This window comes from Elgaria multicarinata, chromosome 5 (assembly GCF_023053635.1).
Source record: "Elgaria multicarinata webbii isolate HBS135686 ecotype San Diego chromosome 5, rElgMul1.1.pri, whole genome shotgun sequence".
Lineage (NCBI taxonomy): Eukaryota > Metazoa > Chordata > Lepidosauria > Squamata > Anguidae > Elgaria > Elgaria multicarinata.
The window spans coordinates 22,410,719-22,435,123 of NC_086175.1; the positions used below are offsets into that span (position 1 = coordinate 22,410,719).

The 24,405-nt window shown below is 43.7% G+C and overlaps 1 protein-coding gene across 3 annotated transcripts in view; it reads left to right on the forward strand.

Moving 5' to 3' along the window:
* SLAIN1 (SLAIN motif family member 1) overlaps nucleotides 1-19,256 on the forward strand; it is a 44,789-nt gene extending 25,533 nt beyond the window's left edge. For all 3 annotated transcript variants that reach the window (XM_063127437.1, XM_063127438.1, XM_063127439.1), the window contains 4 exons: nucleotides 1,857-2,201; nucleotides 7,867-8,022; nucleotides 9,407-9,704; nucleotides 18,720-19,256. In XM_063127437.1, coding sequence (XP_062983507.1) covers nucleotides 1,857-2,201; nucleotides 7,867-8,022; nucleotides 9,407-9,704; nucleotides 18,720-18,795 — 875 coding nt within the window. In that variant the 3' untranslated portion in view covers nucleotides 18,796-19,256. The remainder of the gene's footprint in view (nucleotides 1-1,856; nucleotides 2,202-7,866; nucleotides 8,023-9,406; nucleotides 9,705-18,719) is intronic.
* The last annotated feature ends 5,149 nt before the right edge of the window (nucleotides 19,257-24,405 follow it).

Here is a 24,405-nt window from a genome sequence, read left to right on the forward strand (position 1 = left end):
AGAGGATTTTTTTAAAAAAAGAGTATTATTAACTCAGTATTCAAATCAGATTTGGAGCTATTATACTTGGATGTTTCTTCCTAAAACTCCCAGGATGAATTATCCTCACATGTAGCTGAGTAGCATGCCATGTTTGCCATTAGATGTACTGTGAAGAGAAGGAACCTAATTTATAGAGGAAGTGGGGGCAGGGCGGAGTGGGTTGTGGGCTAATTGCATACATACACAGAAGATGCCATCTGTCTATTTTCATTGAAAAATTCTTCAACGGCTCATCTGATCTGCACCAAGGGGGGGTGTCATTCAAAAGCCCAGGCCATATGGAGACACATGAAGGGGTTTAATTTAACCAAAGCTTTTTCAAAGGGCTTTGAATTCCAGTTCTAAGCTTTCCAATTTCCCCTTAGCGTTTGGCTACTAGGCCCAAGGTTGCCCAGTAGCTGGCGTTAGCTTAGAGCAGCTAAGCTAAGGCCAGCTACTGGGAGATGGAGTGTCTTCCATACCTTGGTTTCTAAAAGCTCATCGTGACTTCACAGGAAATCATCTAAGGGCATCAAGCAGGAGGTAGGTAGAGCAGTAAGAAGCTGTGGAGGAGATTTCAGGAGTGAAGAGGGTGGAAGATAGAAAGGGGTATGTTAGATTATTGAAGGGACTTCAAAAACGACTTGAACACGTACTTTCTATCATTATGTCATTGTGACATACTTTGCACATGATCTGTTTACATAAAATAAGCCCTGTTCGGCATTCTATATTTGTTGAAAGTAAATGCATGAGGAGAGGGAGTGCTCTAGCCCTGCCCTGTCCTTTTGAGTTTCCATCATCCTGTGCTCATGGAGGGTGACTTTCTGAAGAGGACAGCCTCCTGTATCTGCGGAGGCACTCCACACAACTCAGAAGCCTGATTTTCCAGGGTTCTCAGTTGCGAAGAGAGTCTCCACAACGAGGCTAGCACACTCACACATTTACTTTCTTCAGATATAGAATGTCTGACTAGGACTATATAGACATGGATGGCACTTACAAACCGTACTCTGTAAATCTCATCTTAAATAATAAAGTAAGTAGCGGCCATAGAGGGTGCCAATTGGATCTTCATGAGCAGGGAGTTCCATGCTCTGGATTTCACAGCAGAGAAGGCCAGCCACTGGGAATATAACATGCATGAACCATCCCTCATACTACGGATGTTGGAAAAATGAGTTTGGATTTCTATGAATCTGACCTGTGGATTCTGCAGTGATCCCGCTTTTTCCCAGTCGTGCAGATTCGGACCAGTTGTTGTTTTTTACTTTGGGGAGGGGGTTGCGCAAATGCTCATCAGCGTTAGCGCAAGTGTGCATTTGCAAACAGGAACAAAAATCTTGTTCACCCCTTAAAAAATATCCGACTCCAAAAGAATGAAAGATGACTGGCAATAAATGAAGCTTAGATGGAACGGACATAACAAAATCCATGCATTCCTGCCTCATACTAATTTACTTCACAGGGTCGTGTTGATTAAATTATAAATTGACACAGAGCTAACTTCTTGCTTAATCATCCTACCTAAGTACCCCCTGTTATATTACGCTTCAGATATACTGGTGCGCCCTCATTCGTCATTTCGTATTTGGAAGATTCCAAACATAATGTGAACATGACTAGACATGCAATTGGAAGTTTCATGACTTTCCTTCGCCCCCACCCCAGTTGCACCTATCATCCTTTTAGCACAATGTTTTCATGTGTCTTACAGATGTGAGAGCAATCCACAGAACTGCTCGTGTCTTCATAATGCATTTTGAAAGGCAGGATATAATTACAGGCATTGCCCATTTGGTATGTTGAACCCCTCTCTTCTTTCCCTTTCACAGGTCTGAGACAAGACTATGCTTCTACTTCAGCATCTGTGTCGAGAAACAGCTCCACTGTGTCTCTTCATTCCGGCAAGAAAGGGACCAGCAGCGATCAGGAATTTGATCGCTACAGCCTTGAGGATGAGGAGGAAGAATTTGACCACCTGCCCCCTCCACAACCTCGGCTCACGCGTTGCTCCCCATTCCAAAGAGGGATTCCCCATTCACAGACTTTCTCCAGCATACGGGACTGCAGAAGAAGCCCAACGTCCCCCTATTTCCCCTCAAATAATTATCAGCAACAGTGTTATTCTCCTCAAGCTCAAAGTCCCGTTGAGCCACAATCAAACAGGATTAATGGAGGTTAGTCTGGCTGGTTCTTCTGACTTGTGGATTTCTTTTGCCCTCCCTTCAGTATGGAATCTGCTGCCGCTTCACTCAGGGATGGAAAACTTCTGTATTTTAGGGGCCACTCAGTTCTCCAAAAAGTGGTCTGGAGTCAAAAATCTATATTCTATACCAGCCTTCCTCAACCTGGGGCGCTCCAGATGTGTTGGACTACAACTCCCAGAATGCCCCAGCCAGCTGGGGCATTCTGGGAGATGCAGTCCAACACATCTGGAGCGCTCCAGGTTGAGGAAGGCTGTTCTATACGAACCTGACCTCTGCTGCATGGTCAGGATCTGTAATAGAAATGGACAGATCATCCTCTTCTCAGTCCACGGTCCTTTTGTGTATATTCATCCATAAACCTATTCTGTCCTTTTCTCGCGTTAATCTGTGGTTTTAAAAAGAATCTGCCTGGAAATTCATATTTAGTATTTACATACTTACCTTTGAACCTATTTTTGCGCAAAATACACATTTCCAAATACGTGGTGTCTCAAAGTACACGTTTCTAAATTTAGTTTTTCCTCAAATACAGATTTAGCTGACGTTTTTGAGCTAAGAACTGTGTGGCAAAATTTGGAGAAATGTAAAAATCTGAAGGATAACTATGTTCTGATTTGTACATTAGTCTGGGAAGTGCACATCAGAATCTGCGGAGATCAAATTCCTCAAGCATCCCTAGTCTGAAACAATAAAGGCTCCACCAAATAGGAGATACAACTCAGAGGTTATATCTCAGAGGTTGTGCTTGGAGATGCAACATGACACAATGGGCCTGTTCAGAAGACACCTTAAACCATGGCTTTAACCACTGTGGTTAAGCCAGAAAGCCAGGCTGTGTTCAGAAGACACCTTAAACCATGGCTTTGTCCACTGTGAATAAGGCTTTTTGCTTTATTCACTATGGTTAAAGCCATGGTTTAAGGTGTCTTCTGAACACAGCCTGGCTTTCTGGCTTAACCACAAATTAAAGCCATGGTTTAAGGTGTCTTCTGAACACAGCCTGGCTTTCTGGCTTAACCACAAATTAAAGCCATGGTTTAAGGTGTCTTCTGAACACAGCCTGGCTTTCTGGCTTAACCACCTTGGTTAAAGCCATGGTTTAAGGTGTCTTCTGAACAGGGCCTATGGAATCACTCACTCACCCACAAGATGCATCACACTTTTTTCCTTTTAAACAAACAATACGTTATAACCTTTGTAATTACATGTACTTTTCTTACCAGAAACCTTTTACTTTATCAGCAGTCCTTTTATATTCATCAACATAAAATATAGTAGGGTTGGTAGGACCTAGCTTCAATCCACACTGCTCATCAGCCATCTTGGTTTAGCTTGTGGTTGCAGTATTAATTCACTTGTGCTTGTGGTATTTATAAATCTATACATAGACTTATGAATTAGTCTTTGACAAGATAGTATTTGAGACAATGTACAAGGGAATGTTGAATGTACAGTAGGCTACGCATGCTCAGCTTTGCGTCTCTTCTAAATGGGTTATTGGAATAAGTGAAATCCTGCAGTGTCTCCCTGAGAGCACATATCAGACATCAGTCTTGTAAGTCTGTGCTAGTGCAACATAGCATTCATGAAACTGAGTTGTGAACCAGTTTCAATTCATATTTCACTTCTGCCATTAATTGAAGAGTGGCCTCAGGCCAGCCGCTATGTCTCAACTTCAGACCCCCATTTGCAATATTGGGGTAACAGCTGTTATACCCTCTATGCCCCAATCCTCCAAGTGTTAAGAATTCCAGGAGTATAGCATTTTACTGGAGCCCCTTCAGACGGTGAGAAACCACGTTTCCTTACTGTGGCTCTGCTTCCTGCGCTTTTGATGCACTCAGCAGGAGATCATGGCACATTCTATTTATTTATTTATTTATTAAAAAATACGGATTTTGGGGGGGTCTGTTTTGCGATGGAAAAATGAGCATAAGGAGCGGACGACATCATATAAAGCAGCCTTCCCCAACCTTCTGCCCTCCAGAGGATGTGGACTTTAACTCCCATGAATCCCAGCCATCATAGACAATGGTCAGGAATTCTGGGAGTTGTAGTCCAAGCCATCTAGAAGGCAAAAGGTTGGGGAAGCCTGATATAAAGAACGCATGCACATCCGTAAGTGGGCAGTAGCAAGCTTAGGATAAAACGTTTGTCTGATGAATCTCTGAGTCATTTCCTCCCTTTTCTGGCCCATTCACAAAAGCAGCAGCTGACCTGATAACTATTTGCTGACATAGGTAATGTCCAGGCAAGGCCTCTCCAGCAGGCTTGACCAAATGCAATGATGTAAATCTTTCCCTGTTAAAGCTAAAGAATCGCAAAGTTGGGTGGGATACTTGAAAGGCAATCTGGACCAACTCCAAATCTTAGTTTGCTTTTAGTTATTATGCAGATTTCTGTGGTCATGTACGCAAAGTTTTTTTCAAAACTCTGAAGTGCTGCATAGATGTTAAACATCATGATGATGATGATGATGATGACGACGACGATAATGATAAAAATAAATAAGAAGAATGATAAGGAAGAAGAAGAAGAAGAAGAAGAAGAAGAAGAAGAAGTTGTTTACAAGCTTAATATCTTAGTGAATAGGCAGATCCCTGGAATTGTGTTATTAATTATACATTAATTACAGTGCAGAATAACGAATATTATATAATAACTGATTGTGATAATCAGTGCTCAGAAAGTTTTTAAATGATACAAATATAGATATAAGAAAATGAACAGGGCTTCTCTCCTTTATCCACTTAGGGCGTTCCTAGACGAGGCCTTAGCGCGCCTTGAGAGCCAGTTTCCCTGCTGTGCTTCCACATGATGCACAGGGGAATCCAGCTCCAGGCCGCACTGAAGCCTCCTCTAACGCGCCATAAGCGAAGTCGCTTATGGCGCGCCTTTTCCGCAGCTCCGGCCTGAGGCCGGAGCTGCGGAACGTCTAGAGACTTCCGTGGCTTTTTGCGGCTACTCGCTTACTCACGAGTAGCCGCAAAAAGCCGCGGACTGGCCACAGCGCTGAGCGCTGTGCCCATCGGGCCAGGAGGGAGGATCCCGGGGGAGACGACGGGGGCTGGCACAGGGCGACGACGGAGGAGGGTGGAGGGCAGCATGGGAGACGACGGGGGCTGGCACAGGGCGACAATGGAGGAGGGTGGAGGGCAGCATGGGAGACGACGGGGGCTGGCACAGGGCAACGACGGGGGCTGGCACAGGGGCGAGGGGAGGCCACACATCGGGCATGGGGGGGAGGGGGTCATCAGGCATTGGGAGGGGGGAGATGGGGCGGGCAGGGGGCCTTAATTTTTTGTAAAAAAAACCCTTACCTTGCCTTCGGCTTCGGGCCGCACGTGGTCCCTTTAACCAAAAAAAAACCACATGGCCGACGCTGCAGGGCTTGCGTCGTCCCTACGCGTCGGCCATCTAGGAGGCTGGGCAGCGCGCTTTAAAGTTAGCGCGCCGTCGCCCCGCCTCCCTGCCGGCTTATCCCGGCAGGTCTAGCAAAGCCCCAACTCTCTGTTCCATGTTATTCTCCTGACATAAAACTCTTGCTGTTCTTTTTGTCATTATGTTGTATTTGGTACAGCATTTTATTCCCAGCAGCCAATGCTGGCCCAAGACATTTTGTTACCAAGTGGTGTCCTTCCCCTTGCCAGGAACAGACCTGCGTCATTCAGGCATCATTCAGGAATTCAGGCATCAATTTCCTGCTTTCATCTATTCCACCCACCCACCCATCATGCCGCCTAAAGCAGGTTACTTCACTTGGCTGTTTGGCAGGGCTGGACCTGCCGGCAGTAGCCAGTCAGATGCTTCTAGAAGTGTTCAAGTGAGGCATGAAAGCAATACTGCTGTACTCTTGCTTGTCCCCATCATCTAGTGCTCAGAGGTTTACTGCCTCTAAACATGGAGGCTTCATTTCACTATCATGGCTTCCCTTCCCCTCCTAATCTCATTCTCAACCCATCTGCTCTGCAGATATATACCATTCCTTGTTTGTTTTCTAGAATAGATTTATTTACACACAAGATCAAAACCTGCAGAATCTTCTAGAAACCATATCTCTTTTGATGGGACTGCTGCCTGGCACTGAAGTTCTTAATTGTAGAGACAAAGGTTGTCTGTCAACATCCCTTGGAAAAGAAAATGTGCTGTGTTTTAAAATAGCATGCATATTTATAGTGTGCAGTTTTACAGTTATGGATGCTGGGCAAATAGCTTATGCTAGGCCCTAAGACAAGCCTGTGTGGAGTTAAAGCTAACTACAATATGACAAATGGAGGGCTAGGTAACAGAGTGACAGGGTTCATATAATACTCTGAGAGAGCTGATTTGTGTGCAATACACATGGTTGACATTTGGCAGGCACCCCACCAAACCGCACAGCCCGCCAGCTGTTTATGATGGCTCAGTAAACCTTATGTTGGTATTGCCTGCTTGGGGCTTCAAAAACAGACATCTGGCAAGCCCCAACCAGGGCTGACATCAAGGGTAGGCATGGTCAGGCACCTGCAGAGGGCCCACAGGAGTGGCCTGTCGATAGCAGCTCCTTGGACTTGCTTCGCCTCACCATTGCAACCTGCTTGTTCTCCTACCTCTGACTCTGGTCCAGACAACATTGGTAGTGATAAGGGGAAACAGTAGGTGTCACGGCCTACTTGCTCCCTGCCTGCCAAGCAAGTAAGTGGGAGCAGTGATAAAAAAAAGGAGGAGGAGCGCAGCTGGTGACAATGGTGCTGAGAACGTAGAGCCACTGAGGGAGGGGGCCATGGAGGGTGTCCTGCCCAGGAGTGACGCCAGTGCTGGCTCCAATATGTGGCTGGTGGACTACTTCTGGCTCGGTAGGTCACATGTTATGCAGGCCGTACTTTGCTGTCTTCTTTGCCAAAGTGTTAGGGAGGTGCAAGATTGGGTGTCAACATGAAAACATTTTTCCTTTGACATTTCCCCCTGCCCCTCACAAAGTAAGTTTGAAGAAGGGCAGGAAGAGGAAGCAAGAAAGGCTGAGGACTGCTGGTACTGAGTGAGCCAACCATGAGCTGAACTGAACAACACTGTCTAACTGGCCCAGATTTTCTCAACTGGAAGAATCAGTTTCTAATGCTAGTGTGGAACCATGTAACGGTGTGGAACCAAATAACTCACCTTGCCTATGTTACTGGCATGGTAATGGAAGAAACATAGGTGCCCACCCTTAAAAAAAAGAAAAGAAAAACAAATAGGAAAGGGGTTTATGTGTGGCTACAGTAACATATGCATTGGCTCTTCTCTGGAGTAAACCTATTTTGAAATGTATTTTCTAGCCTATATCTTGGGAATCTGCCAACAAATATTACTTCCGCAGCTGTGGTGCTTTGGACTCCTTCTTTGATGTTGAAATAATTTTGCCCTCACTTAATTTCTTAGACATCTTAATTCAGATGGTAGACCTTCTGAATATCAGATACTGGGGACAAACAGCTGTTGCCTTTGTTCCTTGCTTGGCCATCCAGAGCCTCTGGGAAGCTCCCATACTGAAAACCGAATGCTCCATTCAATGGTCCTTTGCCCTAATTCAGAAGGTCTCTCAGGTTTGCAGACATTCACAAGAGGTTACTTGATCACAAGCATTTCCTAACAATGACACTTGTTCTTGCTACAGACAAACTCCGAAGGAGCATGCCGAATTTAGCTCGAATGCCAAGCACCCCCACCGTCAGTACCAATGTCAGCTCTGCAATCACAGTGAGGAACAGCCTAAGCTTTGATTCTAATCTACATGGAGCTGGTAATGGGATTTCAAGAATACAGTCTTGCAGTAAGTGTGAAATCTTTGTCATTCGTTGTGGGATAGAAAGCTATTGGAAGACTTCAGATTACAGCCTTTCTCAGCCTTGGGTCTCTAGATGATGTTTGACTACCACCTTCATCATCCCTGGCCAGCATGGGCAGTGACTGGGGATGATGGGAGTTGTGGTTCAACAACATCTGGGGACCCAAGGTTGGGAAAATGGTAACGCTTTAGATGGGTGGCAGTGATGGGATGTCATTCAAACATGATTCTGCTCAATGCATGGGTAAACTGGCTCAGGGTTTGTTCAGATGTGCTCACAACATTCTTCTCATGGGATTGAGGGAGAGACAGTGAGTTAGATGCAGATTGTAGTTCTCTGAGAGAAGCTAGGAAGAAGTCTTACCAAATGACAGTTCCCAGGATTCTTTGGGGGTTGACCATGATGGATCAGTCTGTCATACAAAAATATAACTTTGCGGTGTAGATTTTATTCCAGAATCCCTGAGGCAAGAGTTCTGAGCCAGTCATATTGGAGCACTCGCCTAGCCTTCTGGCTCACATCTGTTAGTGACCTGATCATTGGTCAGGAGGGACAAATCTTTCCATTTAGGTTTACCTCAGGGCCAAACTAAAGATTCGTTAAAGCATACATAATGGAGCATGCTAGCTTTCTCTACGCACCTGCAAGTTCATGGGCCCTCTTTCGGATCTTACAGGAGAGGAGAGAAAGCTAACAAATGTTTAGTTTGGACTCAGTTTCTCATTTTAATAATCTCATTTTGTCCCTTCCCCACATCAATTTGAAATTTTTAAAAACATAATTTCACATGAAAATTTGTAGGCATTTGTATGCACATTTTTCTCAATACATGCACATTTGTATGCAATTTTGCCAAATGTACACATTTTTGAAAGCAATTTCCCCTAATATAATGCGTTTTAAAACATTATTTTCTGTATTATATGCATTTTTTTTTGCACACTTTCCTCAAAATCTGTATACTTTTTTATTATTATTGGAGAACTCCATTGCAAAATTCAGAGAACAAATCTTAAAGGATAACTGAGCTTCGGTTCATATACGGTTTGAAAGTGCAAAATTAGGTAAGTTCATATTAAAATGCAAACTGAATGGATTTCCCCCCTCCCCCATTCCTACTCTCAGACTATCCTGATCCATAGGGATTTAGGGGAAGGAGTGCCATAGAAGAAAGGCTAAGTGTGAAACATAGCATAGAAACATCAACGGTATATTCGAACTAGTTCCAGTGCTCAAGCCAATATTTCCGGTTGTCTTTATTGTGCGCTTGTGTGCTCAATTTATGGAGTTGCCTTCAGGAAGATGTGAATCTCTGTGGCGTCACAGACCTGTGTAACCCTATTTGTTTCTTACACTCTCCCTCTCCAGTTCCTTCTCCAGGGCAACTTCAACACCGAGTTCACAGTGTGGGACACTTTCCAGTATCTGTCAGGCAACCTCTCAAAGCCACAGCCTACGTGAGTCCGACTGTTCAAGGGAGCAGCAGTAACAGCAGCAACATTCCGTTGTCCAGCAACACCTTACAGCTACACTCTAACACAGGCATCCCAATGCCAAACAAGACTGCAAACGCAGGCATTGTAATTCGCAGTGGTCTTCCGAGGCCTTCCCTGGCTATAAGCGGGAGCAGCATACCCAGGAGCAAAATTGCACAGCCAATTCGAAGGTAAGAGTTCTTTTGCTCAAGGAGAAACTGAGAGTGTATCTACACAGCAAGCTTTGACGCTGGTTAATTTTATTTATTTATTTATTGCATTTATATCACTCCTTTTTTCCTCCAAGGAACCCAAGGCAGTGTATATAATCCTCCTCTCCATTTTATTCTCACAACAACAACAGTCCTGTGAGGTGGGTTGGACTGAGAGTCTGTGACTGGCCCAAAGTCGCCCAATGAACTTCCATGACTGAATGGGGACTACAACCCTGATCTCCCAAATCCCAGTCCAGCACTCTAGCCACTACACTCACCTTTGTTGAAGAGTGGTTCCCTCCCCCAGTGAACCCTGGGAACTGTGGTTCTACTTAGAGGGCTAGGGATCTCCAAAAGGACCCTTCCCAAACTATAATTCCCAGGATTCTTTGGCGGAAGCCACAACTATCAAAATTGGTATAAAATCAATCTATGTTTGCAGTGTAAATATTATATTTAGTGCAGGGGTAGGAAATCTGGTGTTGCTGGACTACAGTTTCCATCAGCCCCAGCCAGCATGGCCAGCGGTCAAGAGTGAAGTACAACTAATTTAATCCACTATACATCAATGCCTTTCATTGCAGTCCCAGAAGGCCATAATATTCATTCTACTCTGTTATGGATGGTGGAGGTTATTCTGGAATCCAAAGACCTCTCGGGACTATTCTGTTGGCAGCTCCTTTGTTTTAATGTCAGAGTCTGCCTTTATGGACTACTATATATGGTTGGTGGTCTGTTTAGCTCAGTGGGTCTCAAATAGTGACCCATCATGCCAAACAGACCTCATCAACTAAGAATAGCAACTCAAGAGGGGCGCTTGATAAATCATTGGCAAACCATCTGCATCTCAGCCTCAGTCTGAGCCCACAATAGAAGCCTCCTATGACCACTTCATCCTGGGCAGAATGTAGCATTTAGAGTATTCCCTCCTCTCCAAAAATAAGTGTCCGTCACAGTCCTTCATGATGTATGAGAAGACCCTTGCGTATAATACTTCATAATATGTTTATGTTTGCTGGGGGTGGGGGAATCACTCCTTATATATGCTGGTCTGCCAGGGACCTAATCATCTCCTGTTTTGCTGCCTGGCTGCAGGTGCATAAGCTGGGGATAAGGGGGTTACTGAGGATCTGGCAGGCCACCATACAAAGTTGGTTGGCTGTATTTGGCTTGGTGGGTTCACAAATTGTGCAGGCCTGTGCATGTGCGCTCTCTGTGTTTTGCGGGGTTGGATAACTGGCTACATTGCTCTTCCATCTCTAGCCTATCAAGAAGGGAAGATATTGAATAAGTGGCCTTCCACCTTCTACTTTTACATTGGGTTGGATTCAGATTTATGCTGGATCCACTGATGGAAGGGGCCTTCCACACCCCCTCTTTCCTGTGGCAGCCCTGTCTGAATGAGGTGAGCTGTGGGAGGGGGATCCCTCAAAATCAGGCTACCTCCCATGAACAGAACCCTATCATGGAAGGCAGATCCTGGATCTGTCCATATTTGTTTTCAACGTTAGAGCTTTTGAATGACCTTCCAAGCAGAATGCAGCATCCAGTCATTGACTGCGGCCTGCTAGGCACTTAATCACTCCCAGCAGCAAATATTGTTTGATTAGATTCCTGCCAGATCCCCATAGATGGCCATCATATGGGGCCCTACTGTTGGAGAGAGGCCCTGGCTGAGTAGTAGAGCACATGCTTTGCATGCCAAAGGTCCCAAGTTCAATTCCTGGCATCTCCAGTTGAAAAGGATCGAGGAGCGGGTGATGGGAAAGCCCTCTGCCCAAGACCCGGAGAAGGCAACGCTGAGCTCAGTAGACAATGTTCTGCCTTGGCGTAAGGCAGCATCCTATGGCTGACGAGAAGTGTGTCTAGTTTTGTAGGTCACAATTCATGCAGACCAGCTCTGGATCCATTTAAATGAGCAGCTGGTGCACTGTCAGCTCCTGCAGTGCGATTTTTTTCCCCTTGGAGAGAACCTTGATTAAGTGATCACTTTCATTAAGCCAAGAGCCATCTAATAATTCGACAGCCATTTTAATTGTGTTGATAGTTTTGTAATGAAGTGTGGCTAGAAGTTAGATTCCTGTAATTAAAGGTTAAACACGAAGGCTACACTCCTGCACACCCTTGGGCTGCTTAAAAAGTACCATTGCTTTCAGTAGGATTTGAACAGCTTGACTGTGTGCCCAGATTACAGTCAAAATGGTTTAGCTCTTGATCAGGGAAATTAACTAAATCTTTTTTTCAATAGTAGCCTAAAGGACAAAGGAAAATGCTCAGTTTTCTGGGGCACAGCACACTCACTTCTATCCTAGAGTGCTGTCTTGAAATCTGCAAAATCATTGGAACACACTCCTTGGACCTTTTAACTAGAGATGCCAGGAATTAAACCTGGGAACTTCTGTATACGAAGCATGTGTTCTACCACTGAGCTATAGTCCAGCGCTCCATTCACACAGTGGCTACCCAGCTGTTGACCAGGAACCCACAAGCAGGACACATGTGCAACAGCACCTTCTCACCAGCAATTCGTGTACATAGGTTTGCTGCCACTGCTATTGGAGGTAGCAAATAGCTATCAGGACTAGTAGCCAGTGATAGCCTTCTCCTCCAGGCATTTATCTAATCCCCTTTTAGAGCCATCCAAATTGGTGGCCATCACTACATCTTGTGGCAGCGAATTCCATAGTGCTGTGTGAAGAAGTATTTCCTTTTATCTGTCCTCAAGTTTCCACTAAGCAGCTTCATGGAATGTGACCCCATTGGATTCTGGTATTCTGAGAGAGGGAGAAAAATGACTCTCCAGAATCACCATATGAAGCTGATTCTCCACACAACGCATAATTTTTTAGACCTCTATCATGTCTTCCCTTACCCTTCTTTTTTCCAAACTAAACAATCCCAACTGTTTTAACCTTCCCTCATAGGGGAGATGCTCCACCCCCTTCTTCATTTAATTGTCCTTTTCTGCACCTTTTCCAACTCTACAATATCTTTTTTAAAGCATGGTACTAGAACTGTGCACAGTATTCCAAGTGTGGTCACGCCATAGATTTGTATAAAGGCAGTTTTATACTGGCACTTTTATTCTCAATTCCCTTTCTAATTGTGCCTAACATGGATATTGCCTTTTTTTACACACTGGATTGACTTTTTCATAAAACTGTCCACTACAACACCAAGATCTTTCTTGGTCGGTCATTGCTAGCTCAGATCCCATCAGGTTATATTTGAAGTTGGGATTGTTTTTCCCCAACGTGCATCACTTTACACTTTCTTACAATGAACTGCATTTGCCATTTAGATGCCTATTCTCCCAGTTTGCAGAGATCCTTTTGGAGCTCCTCACAATTCTTTTTTTGTTTTTGTTTTAACTACCCTAAATAATGTGGTGTCATCTGCAAACTTGGCTACTTCACTGCTCACTCCTGATTCCAGATCACTCCCTGATTCCAGAACAGCCTACAGTCCCTCTAAAACTATTGTCCCCCTAAAACAGGCTGGTGTCCTCCAAATGTTTTGGACTGAAATTCCCAAGATTCCTGACATTTGGACATCCTGGGTTTAGGGCTGATGGGAGTTGAAGTCCATAAAATCTGGAGGAAAAGCGGCTCCTGGAATGTGAATTTGAAACTCCTTGATGTTCAGGAAAGAATTTTGCTTGCTCACAGCTGTTAAGGAAAGAAAGCCTTTCTGGTCTTGGCAGCACTTCACACATTTTGTCTTGAGCATGTAAATGCTAAAAACTTCTGTGAAGGAGACTTATTATGTATTCTGAAATATGTGTCCATTTACCAGAGAAAGCTGCTGATTGATCCAATCTCCCTGTGTGTGTGCCATTTTAAAAAACATATTTACTTTTATTTAGGGCTTGCCCTTGGCCAAATGACCCTCCAGGTGAGAAGAATCTTTGGTGCCCCTTCCCCACTTGATGATGATGATGATGATTAATCTGTAGCCCATTCCATAACTTCTGATGCCCGGGTTGCATGCATGATTTGTCCCTATAATACCAGATGATAAATTTGCACATACAGATCTGATGTTGGCCACTTGCTTCATTTGAACACACGCTTGTGTGATCAGTTTACACAACATTTTAAAAAAGCAAATGTTAACACAGCAATGATCATGCCTCTTAGCATTATCAATGAAGACGAAAGGTTTGTACTAGTTGTTTCAGCTATTGAATGGACTGTTGAATAGATAGCCTATGATAATGCCTGTCACCGCAACCCAGTTCCCAGCCAGTGAATTGGATGCCCTGTCTTAAATCTGGCTCTGCTCCTCTTTCCCATCGTGTGTGAAGCAGCTCTTAAATGCCCAGTGGACAGGGCTGGGCCATGGGTAGCAATCTACGGTGAGGGTGGAATCAGGAGCCATGGGACCAGCAAGCCTGAACTTGGATTCTTGTGAACCACCCAGAGGGCTTGGGCTATTGGGTGGTATAGAAATGAAATAAATAATAATAAAAATAATAACTTGAACAGGAACCCTTCTTATACTTCTTCCTGTCCAACAGGATCCAGTCTGCATGGGTGGAGTCAGTCCAGGGCCTGAAGGGACTTCACTGAGAAGCTGCCACCTGCAGTTCAGTGGTTTGCACACAGATCCGGCAGCTCCTGAGTCCTGACCCAGCATGGGAAATGGAATGCAGCGTGTCCTAGGGCAGAGGTGGGCAGAAGGGAGAAATCCAAGTGTTTTGGACTTCAACTCCCAGAAGCCCCTGCCAACATGGCCAATAGTCAGGAATCCTAGGAGTTAGTCCCAAACATCTGGAGATCAACTTTTGTCCACCCCTGTCCTGGGGTAGAGGCTTTCAAACATCTTACCCGTGGAGGCATCACCACATTCATTTTGTCTTCCAAAGTAGGTCAGTGTTTTAGCCGGAATCCCTGGAGTGCATTCTAGGGTGTGCGCTTACACTCGCCAGACCTGTGGAGCTTTCAGCACGTAGCAACAGAAACTGTGTCCTTGAGCATGTCCAGCTCCACTCTGCAGCCACATGCCATGTGTTTAGCTATCCTGGGCCTTTCAGTTTGAAACAGAAAGTGGCGATAGAAAACGTTTTCATAAGCAAACGAAAGATCTGCAGTGGAAGGCAAACTTTCTGCAAGAATTCTGCTGTTCTGTTATCCCCAGGGTTTCTAGGAATGCAGTTTAGAAAACCTTGTCCTGGGGGATTGGAAATGAGGAGAAATCAGGCAAGGTTTCCAAAAGGTGTTACTGTAGAATGAAATGGAAGAGAAAATAGCAGCAGAGGCAGCTCGGGACACAAATGCCCCACATAAGACAACTTGGATGAAGGAGCTGAGCAGTTGTTATTTATAAAATAGCCCTGAATAGAAGAATCATAGAGTTTTAGTATTGGTAGGGACCTTTTTTATTTATTTACAATGTTTATATACTGCTCCCTATCCAAGAATTTCAGTGTGGCAAACAATCGTGATAAAAGAATAAAAACAGAATAAAAACATCATTCAAAATTACATTTTAAAAGAGCAGGTACAGATCGAACCACAGCTGGTCATTCTGCAAAGCTTCTTGGAACAATAACATTTTCAGGAGGTGCTGAAAACAATAAAACGTTGGCCTGACCCTCAGCAGCAGGGATTTCCATAAGAAGGGGCCCTTGTAGTTCTTCTAGACCAACTCCTTGCTCAATGCAGGATTTACAATGCAATCTGCAGTGACCGGCCTCTGCTTAAATCAGCCTTCCCCATCCTGATATTTTGGACCTCAATTCCCATCAGCTCCAGACAGCATGGCTAATAGTCATGGATTATGGGAATTGCAGTCCAAAACATCTGGAAGGCAACAGGTTGCAGAAGGCTGGCTTAGATAACTATTTGGGACCTATTCCAGATCCGAACAAGGGATAGTCAGAAGACTTATTCATTTATTTATTTATTTATTACATTTATATACCGCTCCACAGCTGAAGCTCTCTGGGTGGTTTACAACAATTAAAAATAGTAAACATTAAAAGTATACAAAACCATCAAAAACATAAACAAAAGTATTAAAAAACCATCAAAAACATAAAAAACAGTATAAAAACAACAGTATCCATTTAAAAACAACAATTCTGGGGTCCATTAAAAACAAACTTAACATTGTTAAATGCTGTTAAAATGCCTGGGAGAAGTTGTCCAATGTTTGAGGAAGCATCAGAAGAGGACATTTAAACATTTGCCTTCAACACAGATGAATGTGTATCCTCCTTTTTATATATAGTATTAAATAGCTAGAGCTTCTTTTGGAGCTTTGCAGAGATAGCGGAGGAAGTTCCAGATGAATGCTGCTTACGTTTTCATTCCTCTGAAGACAAGGAGAAAAGTTGCCACATGCAAAGGAAATGAATTTTTCAACAAAGTGTAAACCAGTGGTCTTTCCTAAATTCGCATTTTGCCATTTTGTTGGTGTTTTGCATGTGTAGCCTATGGAATTTAGAAGGGACGTTGTGGATTCTGTTCTTTATTAGGATGGACTTTATTACCAGCTCAGGGGCTCAGTCCAGCTCCCAGGGGCTTCCTAGCTGGTTCTCAGCAAAGCCTTTCGGCCCCAGTGAAATCCTTCCTGGCTCTCCAGAGACAATCAGCTGCTTTCTCCCATGGAAGCTGCGACACAACCAAAGCGCTCTTTTAACTACCATCTCCCCCTTCCCAGTGTGAATGCCAGAGTTGCTTGTGGAGAGCCTTCCTTCATATTAGGGATGTGCTCCGCTTCTAATCTGACCGGCGAATTAGAAGCGGAGCGGGGGGCTTCGCCTGCTCTTAAGGCAGAGGCGAAGAGGATTGGGGGGCCGGTGGAGCATGGCGAAGAGGATCGAGGTGAAGGCGGATCCTTCGCCTCGATCCGGAGCTCCGCTGGAAAGGTAAGTGGGGTTTACTGGGCCCTGCCGCTGTCGCTGTCGCCCATACGGCGACAGCGGCAGGGCCCGGTAACCCCCCCACCCTCCTCTCCCTTACCTGCCTCCATCTGCGGTCCGTCGGCGTCTTCAATTGAACCGCGGGCTCAATTGAAGACGCCGACGGACCGCGGACGGAGGCAGGTAAGGCCCCCCTCCCCCTTGGTCCCTTACCGGGCTCTGCCGCCATCGCCGCACGGGCGGCGATGGCGGCAGGGCCCGGTAAACCTCCCGCCCTCCTCTCCCGGCCTTACCTGGCGCCACTCCCCTCCACTGCGGAGCTCCGATTCGGAGCCGGAGCTCCACGGCGAAGAGGAGCGGAGTATGGGCGGAGCGGCGCGGAGAGGGCCGACCTGAAATTTTCGGATCGGCCCGCGGGGCGGGGCGGCCGGTCCATGCACACCGCTACTTCATATGTACCTCAACTACTCATCCAGAGACCTAAACTAGACAAAAACCATAGTTGAATTGTACCATTTCAGACTGCGGGATGGGGTAGTACATGTTTGTATTTTATCCCATGAAAAAGAATATATCCCTGTGCCCAGGAAACCAGCAGGGCTAGAAACCTTCTTTCTGACATCTCATTTTTCTATTTGCAGATATATATATATATATTTCAGTCATGCACTTCTGCATTACCTGAAATGGTATAGTCCAGGAAAAGGGGCTTTGAAATGCAGGCTCTTCAATTCACCCAACCCAGCGCTGTCAAAGCTGAGGTGCAGAATGAGAAAGGGGCAGAACAGATAGCTGTTCTTACAGAGAGGAGAGAGTTCGACAACCTTTACCTACGTTTCAGCTTGCATGGAAGGGAGTCAGTGGGCAGAATGTTGCTGCCCCCTCAGCCCATGCTCACTTTGTAATGTGGAATGCCAATAGAAACATTATTCCCAAAAGCCTTGGTCACCCATTTGCTGGTTGCAGCCAGGTGGGAAATTGCCCAATTTTCGAAAAGCGACAGACCTTTTGACCATCAACGCTGGTTTGATAAGATTTGGAAACTAGCTTTAAATGATAAGTTGACACAACATAGCTGGCTAGCAAGAGGAAAAATAACATCAGACACATTTGTGGAAAACTGGTTGGACTTTTTCACATTTATTAATATGAATCCTGGCGAACCTAGACCCCCAATGACTCAGGAACCCTTTTGGTCAGAGGTTCTAACTTAACCTGCATCTTTTTCTGTACCAAGTGCTTATTGAAGGAATGAACACCCATGCTTTTTTATAGTGGTGCTGTGGGAACATTTATATTGTTGTTGAGTGTTTTCTTTTACTCTGTGTGTTTATTGTATTTGTCTTTACTTGAAAATCAATAAAAATAGCATATATAAAAAAAGGTCACTCAGGAAGGGGAAGGGCCACGATTCAGTCCCCAACATCTCTAACTACACCTGGAGAAATCCCCTGTATGAAACCTGGTGAGCTGCTGCGCGTCAGCGGAAACAATACTAAACGAGATGGAACGATGCTTTGAATTGGAATAAGGGCGCTTTTAACATTTCCTACATGTGAATATGTTCAGACCTAACCTTGGCAAAGGCTTCTTTTCAATCTCAGGGTGTTTCCAATTTTATCCGGAATCTGACAGGAGGCCGATAGGTCTGTCTACCACTTGTACCTTTTGGTGTTTTCCCAATACTTCTTCTGTCTTTTTCTCTCCCCCCTCCCCCCAAAAAAACCCACTAAGGAGGGAAAGATGGAATTAAAGCACAGTGTCTTTTGATCGGTAACACTAGGAGTTGTTGTTGTTGTTGAGTGCAATAATACCTTCCGTACTCATCATGTGTCTACAGAGTATTTATTTATTTATTTATTTATTTATTACATTTATATATTGCCCCACAGCCAAAGCTCTCTGGGCGGTTTACAACAGTTAAAAATGGTAAACATTAAAAAAAAGTATACAAAATTTAAAAACATAAAAACAGTATAAAAACAACAATATCCATTTAAAAACAACAGTTCTGGGGTCCATTAAAAACAAACAACATTGTTAAATGCTGTAGAATGTATTCTGCATTCTTCTCAGTATCTTCTTCTATGCTTCCCTGACATCTGGCTTGTTTCTTGACACAGTTTTCTCCAGCCACCAAAGCCTCTTTCCTCGCTTAGTACTCTACGGGATGGCAACTGGAGAGACGGCTGTTACTGATGCTGGATGTTGACCAGAACTACGTACAAGAAATAATGCAGATCCACCTACCCAGCTGGCTGGGTAACTATAACTGTGGAAGGGTGGATGGGTAATATGGCACTGTTTCTTACTCTTCTGTCATTACCATTGGTCACTAAACATATTGCACTTAGTTGTTTTCCGGGGGAGGGGGGGGAACGGCAGTATTGTTAATGTGGCAGCGGTCTTATTTAGAGTTTTTAAATACATGCACAAAGAACCCAAATTATCCCGCTCGGGGGAGCCAAAATGTGACTTCTGAATACTTTGTCATAATCAAATGTTCAGAACTTTTAAAGTTTCTCTCTCTCTCTCATTTTAATGTGTTCTCTTGCAAATTTACAAAATAGATTCTCATACTACCTGCTTCCATTTTTCTTTTGTAGACTTTCCAAGGGGGGCATATTTTTGCACTTAATGCATTTTTACATTTGCTTGAATCACAGGCCTGGTTCAGACAATGCGCTAAACCATGCTGCTTAACCACAAAATGGTTAATGGAAATGCATAATGCATTCCATTAACCATTTTGTGGTTAAGCAGCATGGTTTAGCGTGTTGTCTGAACCAGGCCATAGAGTATTACAATATTTTGTATGTGTGCCATAATTCTTTATTCTCTTCCCCCTCCTTTTAATGGTAAGGTAATTTTTTCGGCACCTGATGGGAATACATCTTAAGCATATCTGCCCCCAAACCAGTTAGGGCTATCTACTCATGGAAGCAGACATCTACATGCATTTCTCTAGAGGCATGAGGAAATATGGGTGGTTTCTGTTTCTGTTCCAACCCATTTCCAGCTCCAGTAAGAATATGAGTGATATTACCAAACACCTGTTTTTTGGGGGAGGACATGGAGGAGAAGCAGAGTTCTGGATTCAGTCAAGTTCTGAACCTACTCCTAGGTATCTCAGGACTATGGTCAGTAATATGACAGCTGCATTGTATGCTTACGTTGCGATATCACACACTAAAAAAAGTATTCCCTAAACTGCCAGGCCTTTGGGTCAACGTGAATCTTGTTCTCTCATGTCCTTGTTCCAGTATTAATTTATTACCATGGTGGTATTGTATTTATAAAGAGGGCATAAATTACATTGCACTTAAAAGTTGCAGTGATCTCTTAAACAGTCGGGTTTCGTACTTTATAACAAAGAATAAAATTGCATTGTTTTATGAACAATTGTGTATGGTGAAAATGAATGAGTTTTCATGGAAGCAAAACTTTTTTGATAGACCTTTTACAAAAACAAAATGCCTCCAATTGCACTAATCAATGCTTTCTTACTATGGAATATGATTTTAATACTTGATCACAACTTGTATTCTGCTGATATGGAAAGTTTCAGAAATAAAGAAATCTATTTCAGCAATATCATGCTCTTCTTGGCTGTGCGATAGAAGTAGAGAATCTGTGTTCTTTCTTGTCTTCACACAGCTTTTATTTCCTTAGTAGAATCCTGTTGGTGGAGTAAACAAACGTTGATCAGGATAATTTGACACTATGTTAAGAGGCAGCAGCCCTCTTAAGTTCATCAGCTGACCTCCTGTGTTATCTGTACTAATAGCAGTCATTCTTTGAACGTTGATCCTAATGTAATTGAAATGGCACTATTTATGCAAAAGGGGGGGGTATCAGAAACCCAGGACTGCGGAAGTACAAAAATAGTCCAATGAGAAATGAGTATGCTGAGCAGCCACAAAATGCTGAGATTCTGTGTCATGTGGGGACCTGAAAAATGGGCTGGGGGAAAAGAATGCAGTCTTCTGAATTAAGGCATGGCTGGCCTGCTTCCTGAAAAGAAGCACATCACGCTGCAACCTTTTCTTTCAGGACCCACATCTAGTGCCTCATCTCCAGGAGTCCATTTTATTATGTACCTCTTGCGCATTTTACTCTGTTACAAGTTGGAGGCTCTTTACTTCCCCTCTCCTCACACCATTTTTAAAGCGGCTGAGACTCTTGAGACCTGGGCAGGATTTACACTACTGCTTTAAGACGGTTTATAACAGTGGTGACAACTGTTCGGGCCCAGGACACACTACATGTACCGTTTTCAAACCATTTTCAAAGCGTCATATCCTGCTTGGTGTAGATCTGGCCCATGTTTAAGCACAGCATCAGATATATGGAATTTGGGGGGTGGGGGATTCTTATCCATGTCCAGCTTCTCATTTTAAACTGGGTCAGTGGTACCTGCATTACTACCCCTGGGTTAAATCTACACTACTGCTTTATAGTGGTATTAAAGTGCACTGTTGGAGCACATTACACATTCCTAGGGTGACCATATGGAAAGGAGGACAGGGATCCTGTATCTTTAACAGTTGTATAGAAAAGGGAATTTCAGTGGGTGTCATTTCTCTGCATGCAGCACCTGGTGAAAATGCCTCTTCATCACAACATTTAAAGCTGCAGGAGCCCTGCCCACTTTTGTATCTGGTCACTAGCTATATTAGCTATGGATTTTATTGGTATTTTATTGGTACAGTTTTAAAAGGACAATTTTAATAAGGTGTTTTAATCTTTTTATCTTTTATCTTTTTTAATGTTTTACCCTTATGCTCACCACTCTGAAATCTGTCTTAGATGTGGAGCGGTATAGAAATGTTGTAAATCAATTAAATAAATAAATAATAATAAATGCCACAAATAAGGCGCCACCGTTGAGAAAGCCCTGCTCTAGCTCCAAGACAATCTTTAAAAAAGACTAAAACCAATAATGAAAATAGAGAGCTCCGGCTATTGGGCGGTATAGAAATGTAATAAGTAAATAAATAAATAAATAAATATAACAAATTGCTACCTTTGACTTCCATTTTTTGGTAGAAAAGCAGGATGCAAATTAATTAGTTAATTAAATCACAAAAAGACATTGGGAATGGGCCAAAGGTGCAGAACAAAATTATCATCTGCACATGGTTAAGTGTGTGTACAGAGAAGACAGCACGTTCAAAATCAAATTACAGAACCATAAAAATGTAAGAAGCAAATACAAAAAAAGACCATAAAAGAAAATACACCCGTTCTCATTTATATTCTGCTTTTCCACAAAATTGTGCCCCAAACAGCTCACAACCAATGAATAGCAGTAAATACAACAATATTTTGAAACTACAATAGAAATAATTACAGATAAACATAATGCTGGCAGATAATTGTAATAGAAATATCAATACGTATAATGTCCCCACAAAAAACAGTTCAAATAAATTAACCTAATCTAACAACTGAGCACTAAACAGGAGAACGAATAATGCGTAAGACAGAAATATAAAAAACACTCTTTACAAGGATAAATAACGCTCCATGATGGTTCTCCACAATTAACTTACAAACACTGGCCGGCAACCATATCTCTCACCTGTGGCATCCTTCCTCCAAGCTCTCACCTGGAGAGATAAAGATTGCTAGTCCTCCTTCAAGCCTCAAAGTGTTGGCATTTCACAGTCTCTCTCCATTAAGGGCCCCTTTCAGGGGGTGAGGCAGCTGGAAATGTTCAACTTCTTGATGTTAGTCCCTTTCCACCAAACACTCTTTGGGACTGTTCAAACAAAAAGGAAACCCACTGTGAAATGCTCAAAACTCTGATCCATGGTGGGTTAGTGGGTCATGTAGTGGGAGAATTCCTTCCCTGCAATGGGCAGAGTGCCCACGCCCACTACCCATCTTCTGCAAGATGGTTAGCAGGCTCCCATGGTAGTCCTCGTGTCTTGTGATGGGAACCCCGTGGGTATTTCTGCTCATTTCGCCAGAAAAGAAACCAGCAGCAACCATAGAGTCCACTGGCAAGAGCAACCCCCGCTGCTGGTGGCATTCTTGCTGCCACAGACATTTTCTATGGTCAGTGGCCATTTCCACCCCCACCCCCATTTTCCCAATGGAACAGCTGCTGGTCATCTATTCAGTGCACAGAGGATGGCGGGATGCATGGTTAAACCATGTGGAGGTAATGACCTAATCACAAAGTGGGGAGGTAGCGAAACCACAGGGCATTACATGGTTCCATGATCATGTGGCGGGCCCGCTTGTCATGTCTCCATTACCCCTCCCCTCTCTGTGGTTACCCTATCTACCACCACCACCCTTTGTGCGTGTCTGAACAGGCCCTCAATATAGAGCAATGCATTCATATCATTTGGGACTCTTACTTTGCTTTTGGTGGCTCTGTGTAACCCAGGAATGAAAACCAAGTGGTAAGGAACATTTCTGGTCCATGTAGATCTTTGACTGCACATAATAATAATAATTAATAATAATATTATTAATAATAGTTTTATTGGTTACCCGCCTCTCCCTCTGGATCGAGGCAGGGTACAACACAAATGCAAAACACCATAAAATACATATAATTGATTAAAACATAAAACAAATACATTATAAAAAGCAGCACATTGTTAAAAGGCATCTTAATTGAACTGACGCATGATCATTTAAATTTAAAGCTAAGCATTTATTTTTACATGGCATTTAAACTAATAGCTTTGTGACAAAGTCAGTGCAAATGGTAACGCTTCTACTGCACACATGAGGGCACTATACACTCCTGTAGAAGTTCACGATTTTACATCGTGATGGATGATAGGAAGTGCTGCTCATAGAATTTATTGATTAACAAATATCTACAAGGAGATGTGGTGCTACTAGTAATGCAAAGTTTTGGGGATTATTTTATTTATTTATTTATTATATTTTTATACTGCCCAATAGCCGAAGCTCTCTGGGCGGTTCACAAAAATTAAAACCATGAAGAGCATAATAAAACAACCAACAATCTAAATATGGAATTAAAGCAGCAAAGTTTAAATTTAAGTTAAATTAGGTGTTAAAATGCTGAGAAAATAAAAAGGTCTTCAGCTGGCGACGGAGTACAGTGTAGGCACCAGGCGGACCTCTCTGGGGAGCTCGTTCCACATCCAGGGTGCCACAGCAGAGAAAGCCCTCCTCCTAGTAGCCACCTGCCTCACTTCCTTTGGCAGGGGCTCACGGAGAATGACCCCTAAGCAAAGAAATATCTAATATTTTTCTTTGAAGCAAAGCAGGTTAGTTTTAGACTGTTCAGTACTTTTAGCTTATAACAACTACCTGCTCTCTTACTTTGCCTTATTGTCTAATATTGCCAACTTTCACAAGAAAATTGGGTTCTGTGAGGAAGTAGAAAACATGTTGTCCATTTACATTTTTTCCAGTCCAGGGCAAAAAGATGATGCATGGCCTGTGTGTGTGAGTGAGAGTGAGAGTGTGTGTGTGTGTGTGTGAGAGAGAGAGAGAGAGAGAGCGAGGAAGGGAGGGAGATTCTGTATCCAGCTTTCTAGCCAATGTTCAGGCTGGTTCACACATTTATTTTCATCACTTCATAACTGCAATATACCAGCATGGCTTGAATGTTGACCTAGGCAGGGGCAGCCCTACCATTAGGCAAAGCGAGGCAAGCTGCGAATCCTAGGGTGGATGGAGCACTCTCTCCCCACTTCCTTCTGAGCATCTCATCCCAGACTTTTCCCACTGTGAGAGGACAGAGCTACGGTTTTTTAAAAAGCAAATTTTCCAGCTGCACAAATTCCCTGTCAGACCCCCTTCCCCAGGCAA